The sequence below is a fragment of the Poecilia mexicana genome, unplaced genomic scaffold (genome assembly GCF_051168715.1).
Source record: "Poecilia mexicana isolate PSO_F unplaced genomic scaffold, ASM5116871v1 scaffold_22, whole genome shotgun sequence".
NCBI lineage: Eukaryota > Metazoa > Chordata > Actinopteri > Cyprinodontiformes > Poeciliidae > Poecilia > Poecilia mexicana.
The window spans coordinates 13,082,312-13,100,532 of record NW_028263391.1 but is presented as its reverse complement, the minus strand read 5'-3'; the positions used below and the strand labels follow the sequence as shown (position 1 = coordinate 13,100,532).

Sequence of the window (18,221 nt, the reverse complement as noted above, 5' to 3'; positions counted from 1 at the left end):
CTCTCTTAACATGAGTAAAACTAGGAAATGTGTTAGAATTGAATTTTGCACCTTATATTTAGATTATAATATAGATTATACAAATAAAATAGATCAGGGTTTGCAACCTTTACAATGCAAAGAGCCATTTCCCCCTCAGCCTAGCTAAATAAAACATGTTTTGAGCCACTAAGAGGTCATCAGCCGATTGCTCATGACCTCTGGTTCCATAAACCAGATTGTCAATACCAAATGAGCTACTTTACGGTGCTTGACTGTTTCATGTAAGATCTCTGCTGAGGAAGAAATCACACATCAGAGTTCATGCCAGCAAAATTTCTCATTTATTTACAGGAAGCACAGCACATTCATAGTGGCATTTATAATGGCACAAACATGATCTACTACAGCAAATTTCCCATCATTTTGAAAGAACCACCATTTTATTTTTATTTTCAGGTTTCAAAAATCAAGAAACATCACTGTTAGGATAATTGGTCTCTAAATTGTCTTTAGACATGAGTATGTGCAATGTTGTTTGTCCTGTGTGTCCATGTTGCCCTGCTTTGGACTGGTGACCTAGCCTGGATGGACCAATGACCACTGTCTATTTCATGACATTTGATCCTGATTTGGAACAACAAAAGCAACTTTTCAACCAAGGTGTTCTACAGCTTATGAAAGAAGATGGTAGCTTTTTATGTTATGATGATTTTATCAAAACATAGACATCAACATGTAGTGAAATTGAATTAAATGAAAATTGTCAAAATGTTAATCCTGCTATAATTCATCTGATTGAAGGCATGATAACATATCCAGCTGTTACTCCAAAAGAAACACCTTTGATTATAAATGGCTGTGATTTTATAGATAGAAATAGTAAATGCATAAGAATCTGTTTCCCATTACCCACAAGTTCAATGTTTATTTTTCAAAGTCAACCTTTATGTACATCTTTGCAAATGTTTAGGTCATTCGATATTTATTTCAGGTGCTAAGTAGGGTTTAAAACACAAAACATATTTTTCAAATGATATAGGTGACACTGTTATAACATTTTAACTTCTAATGAAAAAAAAACATTTATAAGCAGATTTAAAACAACCTCATTTTAAAAAGCGACTACTTCCTTAAAGCAAAGACTTTTCATTTGCCATTTCACTGCACTCAACTTTAGCAAATGAAATTAAATTATAGCAGTGGTATGAAATATTCTATGTTAAAATAAATGTTCATGTTAAAACAGCAGTTTTATGCATACAAATTACATTACAAACCAGCTGTTTATTGATTATGTTTGCCAATGTATTTACAATAAAACATACTTATTGCCATTTTGTTGGGGGTAATAACAAAATAGTATTACCCCATCTGGAACAGAATATGAAGTCTCTTCCAGATTTCAATTTGTCAATGTTTGAAAATCAACAATACAACAATAAGCTGTACATGTATGAATTGGTTAGTTTCAGTGCCTTAGAATCCAATATTTATGGCAACCAAAGGGTCCTGCTTCTTTTTTCTGCATTTACTAGATACAAATAATTAAATTTTTCCGCCCTAAAATTGGCATAAATTGGACTGATTTAATGTTGTTGTTTTTTTGCATACATAGTATCCCACTATCTGATTCCAATTGTATTATTTTGCAATTAATCTACAACCAAGCATGGATAATCATGACGATATCACGGACAAGTCCTTCCTCTCATAATGTTTCCTAATATATTCACTGATAGCATTCTGATTATTAATCTCTTTCCTGAACAACATAATGTAACACTTGGGGGCCAAGTGACAGCCAAGGATGCTGATGCAAGAGATCAGAATGGCTGCGCTTTTTATAGCTGGTTTGTACTTTCCCTCCAAAGTGAGATAAATTGGGAGGAAAACAATCCATATGATTAAAAACAGCACCATGCTCACTGTGATCAATGAGGCATTTTTGTAAATGTCGGGTAGCTGTCTACCTTTGAATGCAAAGACAAAACACACAAGGCCCCAGAAAGAGTTGTAGACTATTGTGGCTACAAAAAACTTTTTGGACTCTTCGGACATGTTACATTGGTACAATATTGTGAATTCTTTTGGCACTTCCACAGGACTATGTGGGAGAACGATTAACCAAGCCAGCGACACACCAAACTGCACACCAGAGATGATGACAACCACAGCAACTGGATGATTAAGTTTCTTAATTGTGGATGAAACTGTTGGGTCAAAGCTAAAACCCACTAAGATCTGAATTAAGTTGGCCAGGATGCAGGAGATACAGATAGAGAAACTTATACCAAAGACAGGAATTCCTACACAGGAATTTGGTGTGGGTTTTCCTATAAAGGTGAAGATTACGCAGAAGCCGAGGAGCAACGAGACCACCTCCAGGAAACACAAGCAGCCTCCAATTGCCTTAACAATGGGAGTCCCACGGTTGATCCTGATGATGACAGCAATAGCTACCGTAGCAATTATTGCAATGACAGCCACAGTGATCAGAATGACGGAGAAGGGGTCTGACCACTCAAGAAACTCATCATTTTTATTCACACAAGTATTTCTATGGTCTGCTGGTGAGAACTGGTGATTGGCACATGATTTGCAGGAAGTGTCTACAAAGGGAGACAAAGGCAGAAAGAAAATAAAAACAAAATATAAGTGAAAAAGAGACTGATCAAAACAGAAAACTTAAGCTCCAAGGTCAAACATCTAAGGATCACGACATCCTTGTATTTGACCATACATATTCACACTACACTACTAAACATCATTCAAAGAGTTATTTCATGTTTTATTCATTACAAACGTTTTGGTGTTGCTGTGTGAGGAACACACAACATATTTCAGTGTAAACTAATCTGAATTAGTGAAAACTAACATCCTCTAAATTCCTGTATGTGTTTGATTCTTCATTAAATAACTACGAATGTCAAATGACATGAAACTACTGAATGATTATTGCAACGTCGTTGTTCACAGAGGAGGCTGCCTGCAGAAAGGTGTGGTGCTCTTTCCGTGACCATGTTGTTAAAGCAAAATAGCGTCATTTTTAAGTGTATTTAGTCAAAGGACTACATACACTGATATAAAATAACACAGGAGCTTCTCACACAAGTAAAGTGGGTACAGAGGAAACTATATGTTGTTTCTGTTTCCTACCTTTAGGCAGAAATGGTAAGCATAGATAGTAAAAAGATAACACTGACCATTTCCATATGAATACTCTTGAGATGAACAGTTAACACATTTATAGCAGCATTTTCCATTTTGCGATTTCATTCTTTGCCCTGGTTGACATGTTCTGGAGCAGTTAAAAACAGACACCTGTAAAAGAGACAATAGGATTAGCATATGATCACAAGCTGTTTTTTTTACTAACTAATATATCTTCATCTTACATTTCCAGTGGTTCTCCATTGTGACACATCTTTGTTAAATGAAATGTTTTTATTTGGCCAGTATTCTCCGATTTTTATTTTCTCAACGCCTTCTTTGGACTCAGATGTGTTCCAAAACAATATGTCGTATCCCAGACTGGGATCTCCGTTTTCATCGAAGTAGATATTTGTGTCATTCACAGTAATGTTGATATTGCTGATTACATGAAAAAGCTGTGGAGACAATTTTTAGACCAATATTTATTTATGAAATAGGGGTTCAAATATATGCAATATTATAATTTATTTATTCTAATTCAGATCAGATATGGCTATCAAAATGACTCAGTTTGCAAGGACCTGGCACCAGATACATTCATACAGGGATATTTATATACTCCATGTCAGAAATTATGCAATTTGACTGTCTGTCTCGAGGATGAATGTGCAAAATGTGATTGTTGAAATTACAGTCCTCTGTGTCTATTCTAGGACACAAATGAAGTAATCCTGAAATCATATGTAAAGAATGACTCAACACAGAAACTTGTTTACTTTACCTCAACAGCAGAAAACTTGGTCCGTTCGCAGCTTTGATTGTTACATTTTAGTAGGATTCTGAGGCCCTCAGCAATGACCTGGACAGCCATGTAGATGTTATAGGATTCGTCATGGTCAATGTAGCAGTACAAACAGCTTGGGTCGGCGGTCTTATTCTTGCAGTTACATTTCATGTCATCTTTGGAGCCGTTTGTGAAAACTTGATAATAACTCAAAATGTTGTTTGTAGTTCCATTAAACATTGAGGTGACGTAATCTTTAAAGCCCGGCACCTCCTTCTGTCTAAAAATAAAACCAAAAACTGGACCAATGCTTTTGATTCCTTTTATCTCAGAGATTGTAGAAGAAGTGGACCAGGTGTCACTTGCTATCCAGGTTCTGTTGAGATTTTTTTCAATAACTGCTTCAAGGATGATTTGAACGTTGGTGTCTTTGGTGAACATGATGATGGCCTCAGCGGTAGAATTTTCTATTTTTTCCCTTGCCGTCTTGCCGTTGAACAGTTTTTGTCAAAGGTAGCAGGGAGAATCTCCTCAAAGTCAACACAGATATTACTGTCACTGAAGAGCTGATTGAGACAATCGGTTCCATACTTCCCATATTCATCAGTGCTTCCCACAATGGCCACTGATTGCCATGAAAAATTCTTCACCAGCTCATAAATGGCTTGCGTCTGATGTTTGTCACTGGAAACAGTCCGCAGGAAGGTGGGGAACTTAGATTTTAAACTGAGCTCCTCACTGGTTGAAGCATAGCTAATCTGTGGAGAGCAGCAATGCAATGAAAAAAGATTGAAAAGGTTCACACACACATGTAAAAATCCATACAATTTCATATCAATGATCGAACATTTTTTAAACATGTCCTGTAAAGTTGAACTAAAAAAAAAATGCAAATATGTCTGAGGGAAAAATTTAAAGAATAACATCTAAGTGTGTGTGCATCCTTAAAAGATAATTTGTTTAACCACCGTCTGAGTTTTCACTGGTAAAAAAAAAAAAAAAAACGTACTCATTTATCTCGGTCATCCTATAAAACAGTGTTTCCCAACCCTGGTCCTCAAGGAACACTGCCCTGCATGTTTTAGGTATTTCCTTGCTTCAGTCCAGCTGATTTCAATCGATGACTGATTAACAGGTGTTTGCTGAACTGCAATCAGCTGAAACAGGCACATTAAAGCAGGGAAACCTCTAAACCATGTAGGACAGTGTGCCTTGAGGACCAGGGTTGGGAAACACTGCTATAAAAGGTTAATTTTTACCTTATAAAATTTTTTATTCTTTGGCTACAAACATTGTTTGAGAAGAAGTTACTAAAAATATACAGCTTTGTATTTACCATCCAACACTGAGACAATCAAGCTTAAAGGATAAGTTCACAAAAGTATATTTGGGATAAAAAACAAACTCATCACCAAATGAATGCCATACCCACATGTGGTGTGGGCCTGGTTTTCTAACAGACACTGAAATTGTGAACAGCTTTATTTACCAATCTCTTCTACCCCAAAATCTTTAGGTGACTGTAAGAGAGCTGAAGATAAAAAAGGGTATTATTCTTCAGTTCTACAATGGGTCAATGCTTACTTACAAATCAACAAAGATAATTCACAAGCGCAAACTTATAATTTTGAAACAAACAAGCAAGAGTTCAGAGATAAACTGAACAGAAAGAATTGCAGGGTTGCCTAGGGAGGCATTTGAACATGACATAAATATCGTCACATAATTTTATAAATCTTTCTACTTTTCAGAACTTTTGCAAGGCATTGCAAATAATATTCATAGGTTAAAATCTGGGATGCTGATAGACTCCAACCAAAGATAACGAAGATAAGAAAAAGATAGGTTCATCAAAGTTCAGGGGTGTGCACAACTTTGCAACTAGAATGTTGCAGCTTTTTAAATTATGTTTTTCCTTCTGATAGACTTGTTGGTTTTTTAGTCTTACTTTACATAAATCCTAAATGAAATTCTAAGGACAGAAGAACTTATCTGAATAATTTTCATGGTCTAATTTTATTGCGTTGCAAGCAAGAGACAAACCTGTGTGACTGATGGTAGAGCAAGTACCCTTGCAACTGCTATGGATAGCTCAGAGTATCTCTCTCCAATAACCACCTTCGTCTCAGGTTCGGGCAAGGAGGAATTGATGGATGGAGGTATGAGACACCTCTGAGGATCTGATTGGTCCTTCAGCAGCTGCAGAGTCGCTCTAATGGCAAGGCTGACATCTCCACAAGTATCATAAATGTCATATCCAAGGGTGAGGTTGGGCAGCAGTCTGGGCGTTCGTTGGTTTATCTCTTGGATAGAGTGGATCATCACTTGGGTACGTAGGAATGTTTGGATGTTAAACCTGCAAAAGAAGGCATGAAATAAACAGTACATTTTCTAGCTATGTAAATTGAGTTTTTGTCGAGAGCATACTTACTTTTCACAAGATATTGGACCAGGAGCTTTTGTTCTGTTGGTATTGTCGTGAACGGGAAAAAGACCTCCAATAATAACGTCCCCATGAAGATACACATGCAGATCTGTGTTTTTAGTGCTAGAGTGAAACACACACATAAAAGTTACAAGTAGCTTCAACAGAAACATGGTGCTCACACAGTTTGATCAGATGTGTGTGCTGGGGTTTCGGTCCCCTTCCTTTTCAGCTGGTTCCTGGAAAATGTTTCTCTAATAAAGATCCAAAACAGCCTACTGCTGTTGTCGATCATTTGCATTCTCAGACTCTTTTCTGTTGATATTGTTAGTACAGGATACTGACATTAAAGTAGAAAGGTGATTCAAATCATCCGTCTATGGATTTATTACAGTTCACCCTCACTGCGTGTCATCATCACAGTGGTTCTGCACATAAACCAGTCTGAACAATAAATGTATCCCTGCTGCAGTTTACACTAATTTCCATGAGAGGGCATGCTTCATACAAATTCACGTTTTTGATCACTGTTCAAAATTGATTTTAACCTTAATTTAGGGCTAAAAACATCTTAATATTTAATCACTTTAAATATGAAAGCGCATTGAGTGTGTTGGGAGTCTTTTTGCAACATTACAGCACATTAGTATGATTTGATTTATACCATTTCATTTTAGTTTCAGTTCACTGGTTTTCTGAAAGGTGAACCTCCATCTGTCTCAAGGCCATTGAATCCTAAGACAACTTTTGTCCACTACTGGCGTGCATTTACCTCCCTGGCCTGCCACCCCCGTGCTTCAGTTTAGGTGGGGGGACAAGTCTTAGATTTCAATCTCACAGAGAGCTCTGTGAGATGTTGAAAGCTTGAGACATTGTTTCGAAACCTAATCCTGCATTAAACTTCTCCACAACTTCACAACTGGCCCATCTGGTATGCTTCACGTCTCTTTTTTCTCTATTTCTCTTACAGTCTGTTAACCATTGAGGTATTACATGAAGACCCTGGAAGTTTGCAGTGGATTTATTATGAAATTTACATTCACACAGAGCTTTTTATGTTAATTGGTTGCATTTGACTTAACTCTGGGGTATAAGAGTTTTTGCATAAATAATAGGCAAAAAACTGTTGGGTTTTTGCATATTATATATGCAAAAACCCAACAGTTTTTTGCATATAACCTGTTGCAGGTTATATGATATGTAGAATCACCTTTCTACATATCAGCTTCACTTTCTGAAGTTGATATGTTTTTGCATATTATTTATGCAAAAACATTTTTATAAAATCATCCCATATATCAACTTCAGAAAGTGAAAGTATTTAAGGAGCTTTAAACTCATAACGTCTTTAGTCTATGATAAATTGGATTGACCCTCATTTAACGACTTAAAGGGTCTGGATTGGATCCCCGACTCTCCACGCCTTATGGGTAGTGGTCGTGCAGGATATAAATAGGAGTGCACCCTGCTGTAAGCCAGTTGGACGAAGTCGAGATGGTTTCATTAGTGTGGAAGGTGGTGGTCGTTGGTATCCTGGCGGCGGGATCTCAGGGCTCTCTCCCACAGCCCCGGTCGCACCGTCGGGTGTCTACAGGGCGCTATGACCTATCAGCGGACTTAGAGTCTGTAGAGGCGCAGAGTGAGAAAGGCTTTCAGGAGGTCCGGCGGGGTGGCGAGAGAAGCGTCCAGCTGCAGCGGGGCGCGCGAAAAAATGCCGACATCTACCTGAGGCACGAGGGACTGAGAGATGACGCAGGTTGGGCGTTTTCTTTTTTTTTTTCCGTGATCATTTTAACTGCTAGCTAGACCATGCGGTTGTAGGGTTTATTTGACATCCCATTGCAGTAGAAATTGTTATTGGTTTATTAGCACTTAAAATAATAATACAACTCAAACTTGGATGCGGAAGAGAGCACTATTTAGCTCTCTTCCGACACACACACTTTTCTTAATTTGCTAAATTGATCGCAATAAGTCTTGGTTTCATGGGTCCAAGCCATCTCAGCGTAAAGCTGCACCATCTGGCTCCTTGCAGCCTGCTGGAGATTATCCAGCAACAATCAGTAGTAGTTTAAGTACTGAACATCTCAACATAAGAACTATGTACAGAAAAATGTGTGAAAAATATTTTTTTCCATATATATATATATATATATATATAATTTTATTTCTGTTTGTTCATTGTTTTGTGCTAAACTGAACATATTTTCAATATAATTTCTGGAAGAAAATTAACAAACCAGTAAAATCAAATATAATGTTAGAACGTTTGTCTTTTCTCTGTTATTGGGCTTATGCAATAAAACAAAAAAAAGAAAAATACATAAAAAAAGAAAAATACATGAATACATATGGATGCCAGTGATGGCAAATGCAGTGCATGTGTGCTGTCATGTTATAAAATAAGAAAATCAATCAAATAACGCATGAAACACATATATAGACATGATACACAAATGTCAAAATAAAAGTAGCTAATAAAACACCTAATTCACTTTTCCTTGTAAGAATATTTTTTCTCTCTGCTTACAAAAAAAAGAACATATAACGAATCTAATAAAACTGTGTTCTTTTTTCTTTACAGCAACAAGAACTAACTGCAAAAATCGCCCAATTGACCTGGTTTTCATCATAGACAGTTCCCGCAGTGTGCGCCCTGTTGAATTTAAAAAGGCCAAGGAGTTCCTGCAGGACATGGTGGACAGCCTGGTCATCGGCAGAGATGCCACTCGTGTCGGCCTCGTTAATTATGCGAGCACAGTCAAGATTGAGTTCCTCCTCAACACTTTTTTTGACAAATCATCTGTGAAGCAGGCACTCGGCCAAGTTGAGCCCTTAGCTTCAGGCACCATGACGGGAATGGCCATCAGGACCGCCATGGAAAAAGCCTTCACCAAGGAGGCCGGGGCCCGATCCGCTTCCATGAACATTGCTAAGGTGGCTATTATAGTGACCGATGGCAGACCTCAGGACAAGGTGGAGGAGGTGTCAGCCACAGCCAGAGCATCTGGGATTGAAATGTATGCAGTGGGAGTTGACAGAGCTGATATGGCTTCCCTGAAACTTATGGCCAGCCAGCCACACGATGACCATGTCTTCTATGTGGAGACCTATGGTGTGATCGAGAAGCTTACGTCTAAGTTTAGGGAAACTTTGTGTGGTAAGGATGATGATAATGGGAGTGCAGATATTGATGATAACGGACTAGGCCTAAATGACAGGAAAGACGATAATAAGCGTGTCAGTGAAGGGAACAACGGTATGTCAGATCGGTCCTCTTCTATTCACCTGTGAGCATATGGGCAGCACCATAGAGAGGATCTTCATTCTAAGGCTAGTGGTCCTCTTCTTTAATTTTAAGTGCAGCACAAAGACAACCACTAATTTATCACTAATTGGACATGCTACTGAAAAGACGTCCAGCAACTGAAAACACTGAGTGGTATTAATGCAGTAAGCATTAAGCATAAATAATAAGTTCCACACTAACCAACTTAAAGAAGAGATTATTCAGATTCTGACCACATTCTTTAAAATGTAGGAAACTTCATATGATGCTGTCTATTCTGTTCACAGAAATGTGCTGCTGCTGCTGTAATAAGTGCTGCAAGCCATTAAAAAGTTGTCTAAAGCAGGAACTCACTAAAGGCAACTGCTTTGCAATTAGAGCTTTAAAAAAAAGCATCAGAAAAGTCTTTTATTGGCATTATTTTTTAAGTAGGAAATTTCTTTTGTTCTCTTATATTTAGAAGAACTTGACTAAACACAGCCACTTTCCTAAAGAAGTTTTAAACCATACCTTGTGGTTTAAAACATTTCATTTGATTCTTTTTACAATATTTTAAAGAAAAATATGCTTTACACACATTTCTCAGCTAAGCAACCATACTCTATCAAAGCTAATGTACTTAGCTTGGACCTGTGCTGAAGACTAAATACTAAATACCTTTCTTATGATGACATTCACTAGCTCAAACATCGCAAATAACTGGTCCCTTGGAAAAAGCTTCCTGTTAAACATCCAGTTGAACCTAAAGAGTATTTGGGGGTTTTGGTGTGAACAACTTGTGTTTTACAGCAATGGTAAAATCCTTACTGAAGACAAGTTTTGTGATTGGATTCACTTTTTATTTAACTGCATGGTTCACATATGGATGGGGTGTAGTTGGAATTTATAGAAACTGAGCTACTTAAATACGTCTTACAAATACATAAAATTCAAATCACATAAGATAAATGTGACATCTCTTCAGCTGAATAACAAAGATCATACAACCTTACCTGCATGTGGCAGATTATCTCAATACTCACAGACTAACCAAATAATACAAGGAAAACTGATTTTATTGTGATTTTAGTAAGCATAAGCCAATCGGACAGTGAAGTGTTTCCTTTTAGGTTTGGATCCGTGTGATCAAGGACACAACTGTCAGCATATTTGTGTCAACAGTGGTGACTCGTACATCTGCAAGTGTCACCCTGGCTACATCCTGAATCCAGACAAGAAAACATGCTCACGTAAGAATAAAAATAAATCTTATTTCTCAGTATTCAGCATACCTTAAGATTAAATATTGTACAGACATGTCTTTTGTTAGTTAGCTATAAGATTATATCCAAATAATAAAAAAAAAAGTGCTCTATTAAATTACAGTTGCTGACAGCAATCTTGGTGTGCTTCAAGGTTCTATATTGAGTTCTCTTCTTTTAAGTTTGCATAACAATGACTTTCCTGATCTTTGTCCACCTCATGGTACTTGTCAGATATGTGCAGGGTGATATAGTTGTGAATTTGCATAAAGAAACAAACAGGCTACAGAAGACCTGCAACCTGTAATTACTAATATGTCTGACTGGTTGCATAAAGCTCAGTGTGAGTGTGCAGGTTCTCTTCAAGTTCTGTAAACAGAGCTCCAGATGCTGAAGCTCTAGTGACAGAGAAAAGACAGTCATTGGTACTTGGTTTAAAAATGTGACAGAGTTTAACAACTTACTTGACAACCATTTACATACTGGCTTACAAAACTAAGCAAGTCTCTGCTAGTTTGAGCCGTATTACTGCATATGAACGCCTAGCAGAGCACAGTTAAAACAGACTGTTAGGTGGTGGAACTTTATAAATCCGTATCATCATCTTCAACTATCTCACCCTGATGGGTGAATGACTTTTTTTTTCAGGTGCAGATGCTTGTACCCAGGGACATGACTGCCAGCACATTTGTGTCAACAGCCGTGACTCGTACGTGTGCCAGTGCAGAACTGGATACGTGTTGAACACAGACAAGAAAACATGTGCACGTAAGAACACTGGTTTCTTTCAATAGATCATAAGTTTTAGCTGTGGTGGTCAAAGGTCTCTTCACATTAGCCAGCTTGCAGATGCAAAACTGGAACTTGCTGTTGCAAATGCCTTAAAGTAATGGTTGACAATAGACGTTCATGTCTTTACTTTGTTGTGTTTGCACAGCAATATATCTAGTTATGTAGGTTAAATAGTACTGAGTACTTGACATTTTAATCAAATAAGAAAACATTGTTAGAGGTCACAAAAGACTTGAGATTATGGACTTTCACTTTGGTTTATGTTCATGACTATGAACATAAACCAAAGTTACTTTGGGCTTATGCTGTTTTACAAAGAAAAATCTAGAAATGTTTCTAGATGTGCAAAGCTGGTGTAAACGTCACAGTATATTCAACTACAGCAAAGCCTAGCTTTACAAAGTATTGACTCAGCACACCTTTTTTTTCTTGTTTAAATTTCTTTCCACTTACTTTGTCAGTCGTACAAAGTGACTCAGCAGTTTGGGCACGACATCACCTCTTTTCCGGTTTAGATAAATGACTGCCATTGTATGTGTTTCAGCAAAGGCGACTATCACGTATGCAAATGTTAAGAGGGATGTGTGTTAGATGCAGACTCAAAATATGTGTAAATTACACTTTTGTCTGTTTTCCTCCCTTTTCCTTCGAACTTAGGCAAAAGATTTCTAGGTATCATCGATTTACGTACAAAATTGTTTCTAAAACCGCATTCTAGCTTGGCTGTACAGAGGGGACTTTTGTTTGTGTGTCAATGTGGAAGTTTTTCTTTGCAGGTATGGATGCATGTTCTTCAGAACATAACAGCCAACATATTTGCATCAACCAACATATTTGCATCAACCAACATATTTGCATCAAAAGTGGAGATTCTTATGTTTGCATGTGTCGCAAAGGATATTTGTTGAATATAGACAACAAAACATCCTCGCGTAAGGAAACTCGCAGCCACGTTTAGTATGCTTTGCTGGTGGCCATGCTGAGGTTTCACAGGGATATAGAGAGAGAATTTTTGTGTGATAATGCTTAAAAAAAACAGAGTAAATCCCAAATATTGCAAAAAAAAAAAGTTATGCTCCTCTTATTAAATTGGAATACGCCTACTGTTCCTTTTGATTATTGTTGCATTAAAGCTTTGCATCGCTTGTTTTAATTTCTTTGTCTGTTAGGCTAGAATTAATTGCAGCACTAGATATTTTGTCATGCAAATTTGTGTCTTTCCAGGTTCTGATCCTTGTGCCCTTGGACACGATTGCCATCATATTTGTGAAAATAGTGATGCATCGTATGTCTGCAAGTGTCGGGCGGGATATGTGTTAAATACAGACCAGAAAACGTGCTCACGTAAGACAAAACTATGATATTTTTGTCTCAAAAAGTTATTTGTGAGATGGAATATTGATTCTTACATTTAGTGTCAGGTATATATCGAAAACTGTCCTCCCTCTCACTGCTTTTCTCACTGTGTTTGGAGATGTTGGATCACGTGTGATTTCTTTTCAGGTTCTGATCCATGTTCTCAAGGGCATGATTGTCAGCACATCTGTGTAAACAGTGACGCTTCATACATGTGCAAATGTGAAGTAGGATATGTGTTGAATCCAGATAAAAAAACATGCTCACGTAAGATTTTTCTTTTCTGGATAAGCAGTTGTTCAATGCATCTCATCTGAGGCACACAGATGTAATAGCTTCTCATTTCAGGTTCAGGTACATGTGCAGGAGAACATGGCTGCCAACACATTTGTGTCAAAGCCGATGACTCGTTTGTATGTAAATGTAAAACAGGATATGTTTTGAATCCCGACGGGAAAACGTGCATACGTAAGAATCCACATTCCACTCTGCATAAAAATATGAACAATTGAAAATCGTCACAGCAGGACTGCTTCATGTGCAGCTTTTTATGGCAACATAAAATGCTCTCCAAAAGAAAAGGATTTCTGATATCAGGCGTCTCTGATTCCTTTTCTTTTCAGGCTCAGACGCATGTTCTCAGGGACATGACTGCCAGCATATATGTGTCAACAGTGGAAGCTCATATGTCTGCAAGTGTCGGCTGGGATATTCGCTCAACATGGACAGAAAGACATGCTCACGTAAGCAAATTTATTTGTATTTTACTTAAAATCCAGCTTGATTTTTGTAGAACATTTCAGAAGTGTACATTTTCCAGGTTTCAAGGTGGAAAGGGATAAAAAAAAATGGTGGCACTTATATAGATAGTTAGGATGCATTAACCTCTTTTAATAAACATGTTGCTAAAATGTTTGCAAGGGCAGAGAAATTACACTGTTACTTTTTTGTAGTTACTGGCTCTGTTGCTTTTAACTTGGAAATTAAGACAACATGTATCCTACCACTAAAAGCAGACCTTGTGCCAGCAGATTCTTGTGTACCAGTTTGACAATCTGGGACCTAAATGACTTTGAAATTTGATTTCTTCTCTGTTTCCAAAATTTGTCTTTGAGGCAACTTGCGTCAACTCAATATTTACTCGTTTGCATGTTTAACGTATTATGAAACTCTTTCCGTGACTCTTTCACACAATGAGATGCCAGTGCGATTCTGTGAAATAATTTTCATGCTCCCAGCGTCATAACACAACAACAAAACTACCTTTCTGGAGGAGTAAAGTTACAAAGCAGTTGAGCACAAACCCTAAGCAGCAAAACATGCAGCGTGACCATGCCAGAATAAAAACTGGCATGGTCAACAGCTTCCTTAATTTATGGATCCTTATAAATGGGCTAAGAATAAGTAGAGCAGATGATTATTTTCCATCCACAGTTTAGATTTCCTGGCATTTATATCTATCTGCCTTTTTTCTACAATGGAAAAATGAATAAAACAACCACCAGAAAACAAAAAGTCTGAATGTCTGATGTTAAGAAATATGACATTCTGGGACTTTTCTTTCTTTTATCTCTTAAGTTACGTGATTCAAACATTCACAGGTTATGTCATAGACTAAACATTAATTTGATAAGCAAACCATGGAGGGGGCAGAGTAAACTCACTCAGTGTCTTCCTTCAGGTTTGGATGCATGTATTCAGGGACACGACTGCCAGCATATCTGCATCAACAATGGTGTTTCTTACAACTGCAAGTGTCGAGTAGGATACATACTAAATTCAGACCAGAAAACATGTTCACGTAAGTTTTTGTGTGTTCAAAGCACACCGTTCTCACACTTCAAGTTGTTTGGTTATAGATGATCTCTTGGAGTTACACTTTTCCTGAATAAACAGTCTGACTTGGTCTTCCCTACAACTGTTGGAGTGTCCATGGAAATTTACATGACTCTCAATATAGGGCTTTGTTAACACAATGCCAAGGCAGGAAAAAAAAATCTGCCCATTTATACAAGGAAGAGCTGCAAGGCCATGTCCAAACAATTTAATGACCATCATTCAACTGTGGGAAAGATTAACTCATTACAATCTACTAAGGAGTTTGTACCTTACTGAATTAACCCCTACTGTTGGTTTGCAATGTTCAAAGAAGTTACACAAAAGAGCTGAGCTTTATCTCAAATTCTATTTAGAATGATCATGTTAAAGGTGCAGTATGTAACTTTAAAAAAAAAGTAGTCAGTAGGCCCTTCCCTGAGGTCCGACTGACATCTGCAGAAATACACAACTGAGTCAGAAACGTATTGCTGTCAATTACTCACAGAAGCATTGTTGCAATGACCTGTTGAAGGTGGAATGTTGAAACGGGACAGAGGTCCAATATTAAGGTGTCAGATTACAAAGTCAAATTTAATGTTTGCATTTTTATAACCTCTGAAGGTAACATAGACACTTGATTGCACTATAAAATAGCAACATGTGCCCTTTTTAAGAGAGTTGTACTTAAACGAAGGTCTGCAAATCTAAAAAATCTGAAGAAATGTTGAAGAAAAGAAGAAATCCTTACTCAACAATCTAAGGGAAGTGATAAAACCTTACAGATAGTTACTGCTCAGGGTGGTTTTACAGAAAGACCTAACTTCAAACAGAAACTTTGCAGTTCATTGTAGTCTTAACATTTTTGCACCATGTACTTGATTTCAGTTATTATTAATCCATTAGTTGAAAATTTACTACTGGCTTTATTACAAAAAGGGTCAATAGCTGTGTTTTTTACCTGCAGGAATAGCTCCAAAACTATTTGTGTTTAACTCATTTCTGCACCTTTACATTAAAATGTGTGTTTTGTTTATAACTACATAAAGATCAGAAATTGATAAAACCATATGTTTAATTGTTCTGCACAGTTTATAGACAAGGGTTCTGTAGGAAAACGTTTAACTATTAAAATGTTTTTAGTAACATGTTGCTGGATGTCTTTTCATGTTGTGTGTTTTAAGGTGGACCTCATTAAGTAAGCATATTAAGGTTGTAATTGGTTACACTTTTTAACATTTTAGAAAAACTACTAATCTTTGTCTTAAACTACTGAGCCACCTTATATGAAATAACACTTTCAGTTTCATCTAACATTGATCTCTGATTCCAATATAACTTTTTTACCTGCTATGTCATATACCCAGCATACGACGATCAAAAATTTCTTCTGCCCCTGTCAGACATGTGTTTTTATTGTTTCAGAGGAAATGAGGAGTGAAATTTCAGAAGATGCCTGCATGTGCGAAGCTCAAATTGTATTCCAGAAAAAAGTGCAGTCAGCCATTCAGGAGCTCACCAGGAAAAATATCCTTTTCTGAGTCCATATATTTAGATTTCATTTTACAACTTAAATTGGTTTTAAAGACAACAATCTTTCAGATCAGTTTATATTATACAATATTTTACATTAAATTTGTACTTTTTTCCATGAAATATTTACATTTCCTTGACTGTTTGTTCACTTTCTGAACTTTCAGACAAAGTAAACGACATTGAAGGCGCATTCCAACATTGAGAACAAAGAGGAGCTAGAGGAAAAATCTCTGCACTTTTATTCCAGTGTTACAGAATATCATGTTCCGTAAAAATTTAAATTTCCTAATGTCTGAAAATCTGCAGTGTGTTTTTAATGTTACAACAAATTGCTCTGGTGCTGTGTTTTTGATAAACTTACATTGATGACAACTCTGGTGTAATTGCCCACATTTAAAAAAAGACAACTCAACAGGACTGTGTTTATGTCTTCTTGTATAAACCAATTAAACGTTATATAATTTGCTTTGATTCCTTAAAACAGGTCAAGTTTTTTTTTGTTTGTTTTAGCAAACAAAAAAATTGGTGAACTCCCTGGTGAAATAGTTCAGGGAGTTTAAATGTGACTCAGACTTGGCGCAGTTTTCTTGGCAACAATGCTTTTAATTAGAGATTATGTTAAGCTAACGGTTTTGAGAATGTATTTTCTATAAACAGTTATTTTATTTTCTGTCTTTGTGTGTCTACATTTGAATAATGCATTGTGGTGCTTTTTGAAATAGAAAACAGTTATTTGCATGTTTTCTGATGGGAACGGCTGCAGAAATGAATACATTTTATGAATCAATGTTTTCCACACAACTGTCTTGACTCTTTTAAAAGATAGTCTTTATATTACTGCTGATACTTATTGCTACTTTCCTATCTGATCAAAAGTGATGACATCATTAACAAAGTTAGGATATTTTTATGAATACATGTTTTATGTGACAGGTGTATTGTTATTTGAGAGCCACATTGCTTCAAATAAGCAATATTGTGCTGATTCAAACTATAAATTACATTGCATTTTATTGGGATTTTGTTTATTAGCCCAACACAAAACAGTGAAATGGAAAGATAGTAATACATGGCTTTTATTGTCTTACAGCTGGCAAGCTGAAAAGTGTAAAATGCACTGTGACCCTTTCCTCTGATAACCTAAAATAAAATCAGGTGCAATCAACTGCCTTTGGTTTTCACTTAACAGTAAATGGTGTGTAATTTCATATCAGAATAAATGTGTGAAGGCTCCAGAGGTTTGCTAGAGAAGTGATCAAACAGGATCAAGACAAAGTAACAGTGCAGTTTGACCAGAGATAATGAACTGTCATTGGAAGCATGATTGTTATAAAACAATATCTAAACATTTGAACATTGAAGGTTGTACTGTCCATCACCTGAAAACAGAGTATGATATGAGGGCAACCCTGACATGACATGATCACCTAGACTGACAAGGAAATAATCAGAAAAGCATCCAAGAACTCTGTGGTTGGTTTGGAGGAGCTCCAGAATTATAGGGCTCAAGTGGTGGAATCTGTTGATAGGACAAGAACTATCCATGCACTCTACAAATAACTATCATGGAGGAGTAGCAAGAAGAAATTCCTAATTATAAAAGAGCCCTAAAAATTATTATTTCCAGCTTTACGCGGCACAGAAGTTATGTGGCGCATGGAGCTCCAGACGGCCTTTGAGAAATGCAATGTTTGACAGACAACTCATGTGAAGACATGGTAGTGGCAGCCTCATACTACGGGAATGCCTTCATTAAGCAGCGACAAGCAAGCTGATCAGATCGGAAGGTACAGAGACACACAGGAAAATCCTAGAGAAAAAAAGTGTTGGAGCCTGAAGATGAGGCTT

The 18,221-nt window shown here is 37.0% G+C and overlaps 1 protein-coding gene and 1 pseudogene across 2 annotated transcripts; one reads left to right on the top strand and one right to left on the bottom strand.

Moving 5' to 3' along the window:
- Positions 1-1,246: 1,246 nt before the first annotated feature.
- LOC106921220 (G protein-coupled receptor family C group 6 member A-like) lies at positions 1,247-6,241 on the bottom strand (annotated as a pseudogene). The gene is made up of 5 exons (XR_015761999.1): positions 5,963-6,241; positions 3,917-4,677; positions 3,378-3,590; positions 3,186-3,303; positions 1,247-2,591 (listed from the first exon to the last, which is right to left on the bottom strand). The product of XR_015761999.1 is annotated as a G protein-coupled receptor family C group 6 member A-like (transcript).
- A 1,469-nt stretch (positions 6,242-7,710) lies between these two features.
- On the top strand, positions 7,711-17,539 carry LOC106929505 (uncharacterized). Its single transcript, XM_088002683.1, has 11 exons — positions 7,711-8,100; positions 8,929-9,504; positions 10,743-10,862; positions 11,523-11,642; positions 12,891-13,010; positions 13,170-13,289; positions 13,371-13,490; positions 13,646-13,765; positions 14,704-14,823; positions 16,263-16,364; positions 16,523-17,539. Exons 1-11 carry the CDS (start codon positions 7,839-7,841, stop codon positions 16,573-16,575), a joined length of 1,833 nt encoding a protein of 610 aa, XP_087858809.1. The 5' UTR covers positions 7,711-7,838; the 3' UTR covers positions 16,576-17,539.
- The last annotated feature ends 682 nt before the right edge of the window (positions 17,540-18,221 follow it).

What these genes read in the sequence shown, in the direction of transcription:
- LOC106929505 (XM_088002683.1), top strand. Translation starts at nt 7,839, where the DNA reads ATGGTTTCATTAGTGTGGAAGGTGGTGGTCGTTGGTATCCTGGCGGCG. An exon ending in GTTTAGGGAAACTTTGTGTG is followed by an intron (nt 9,505 to 10,742) that starts GTAAGGATGATG and finishes GTTTCCTTTTAG; the next exon opens with GTTTGGATCCGTGTGATCAA. An exon ending in AGACCAGAAAACATGTTCAC is followed by an intron (nt 14,824 to 16,262) that starts GTAAGTTTTTGT and finishes TTATTGTTTCAG; the next exon opens with AGGAAATGAGGAGTGAAATT.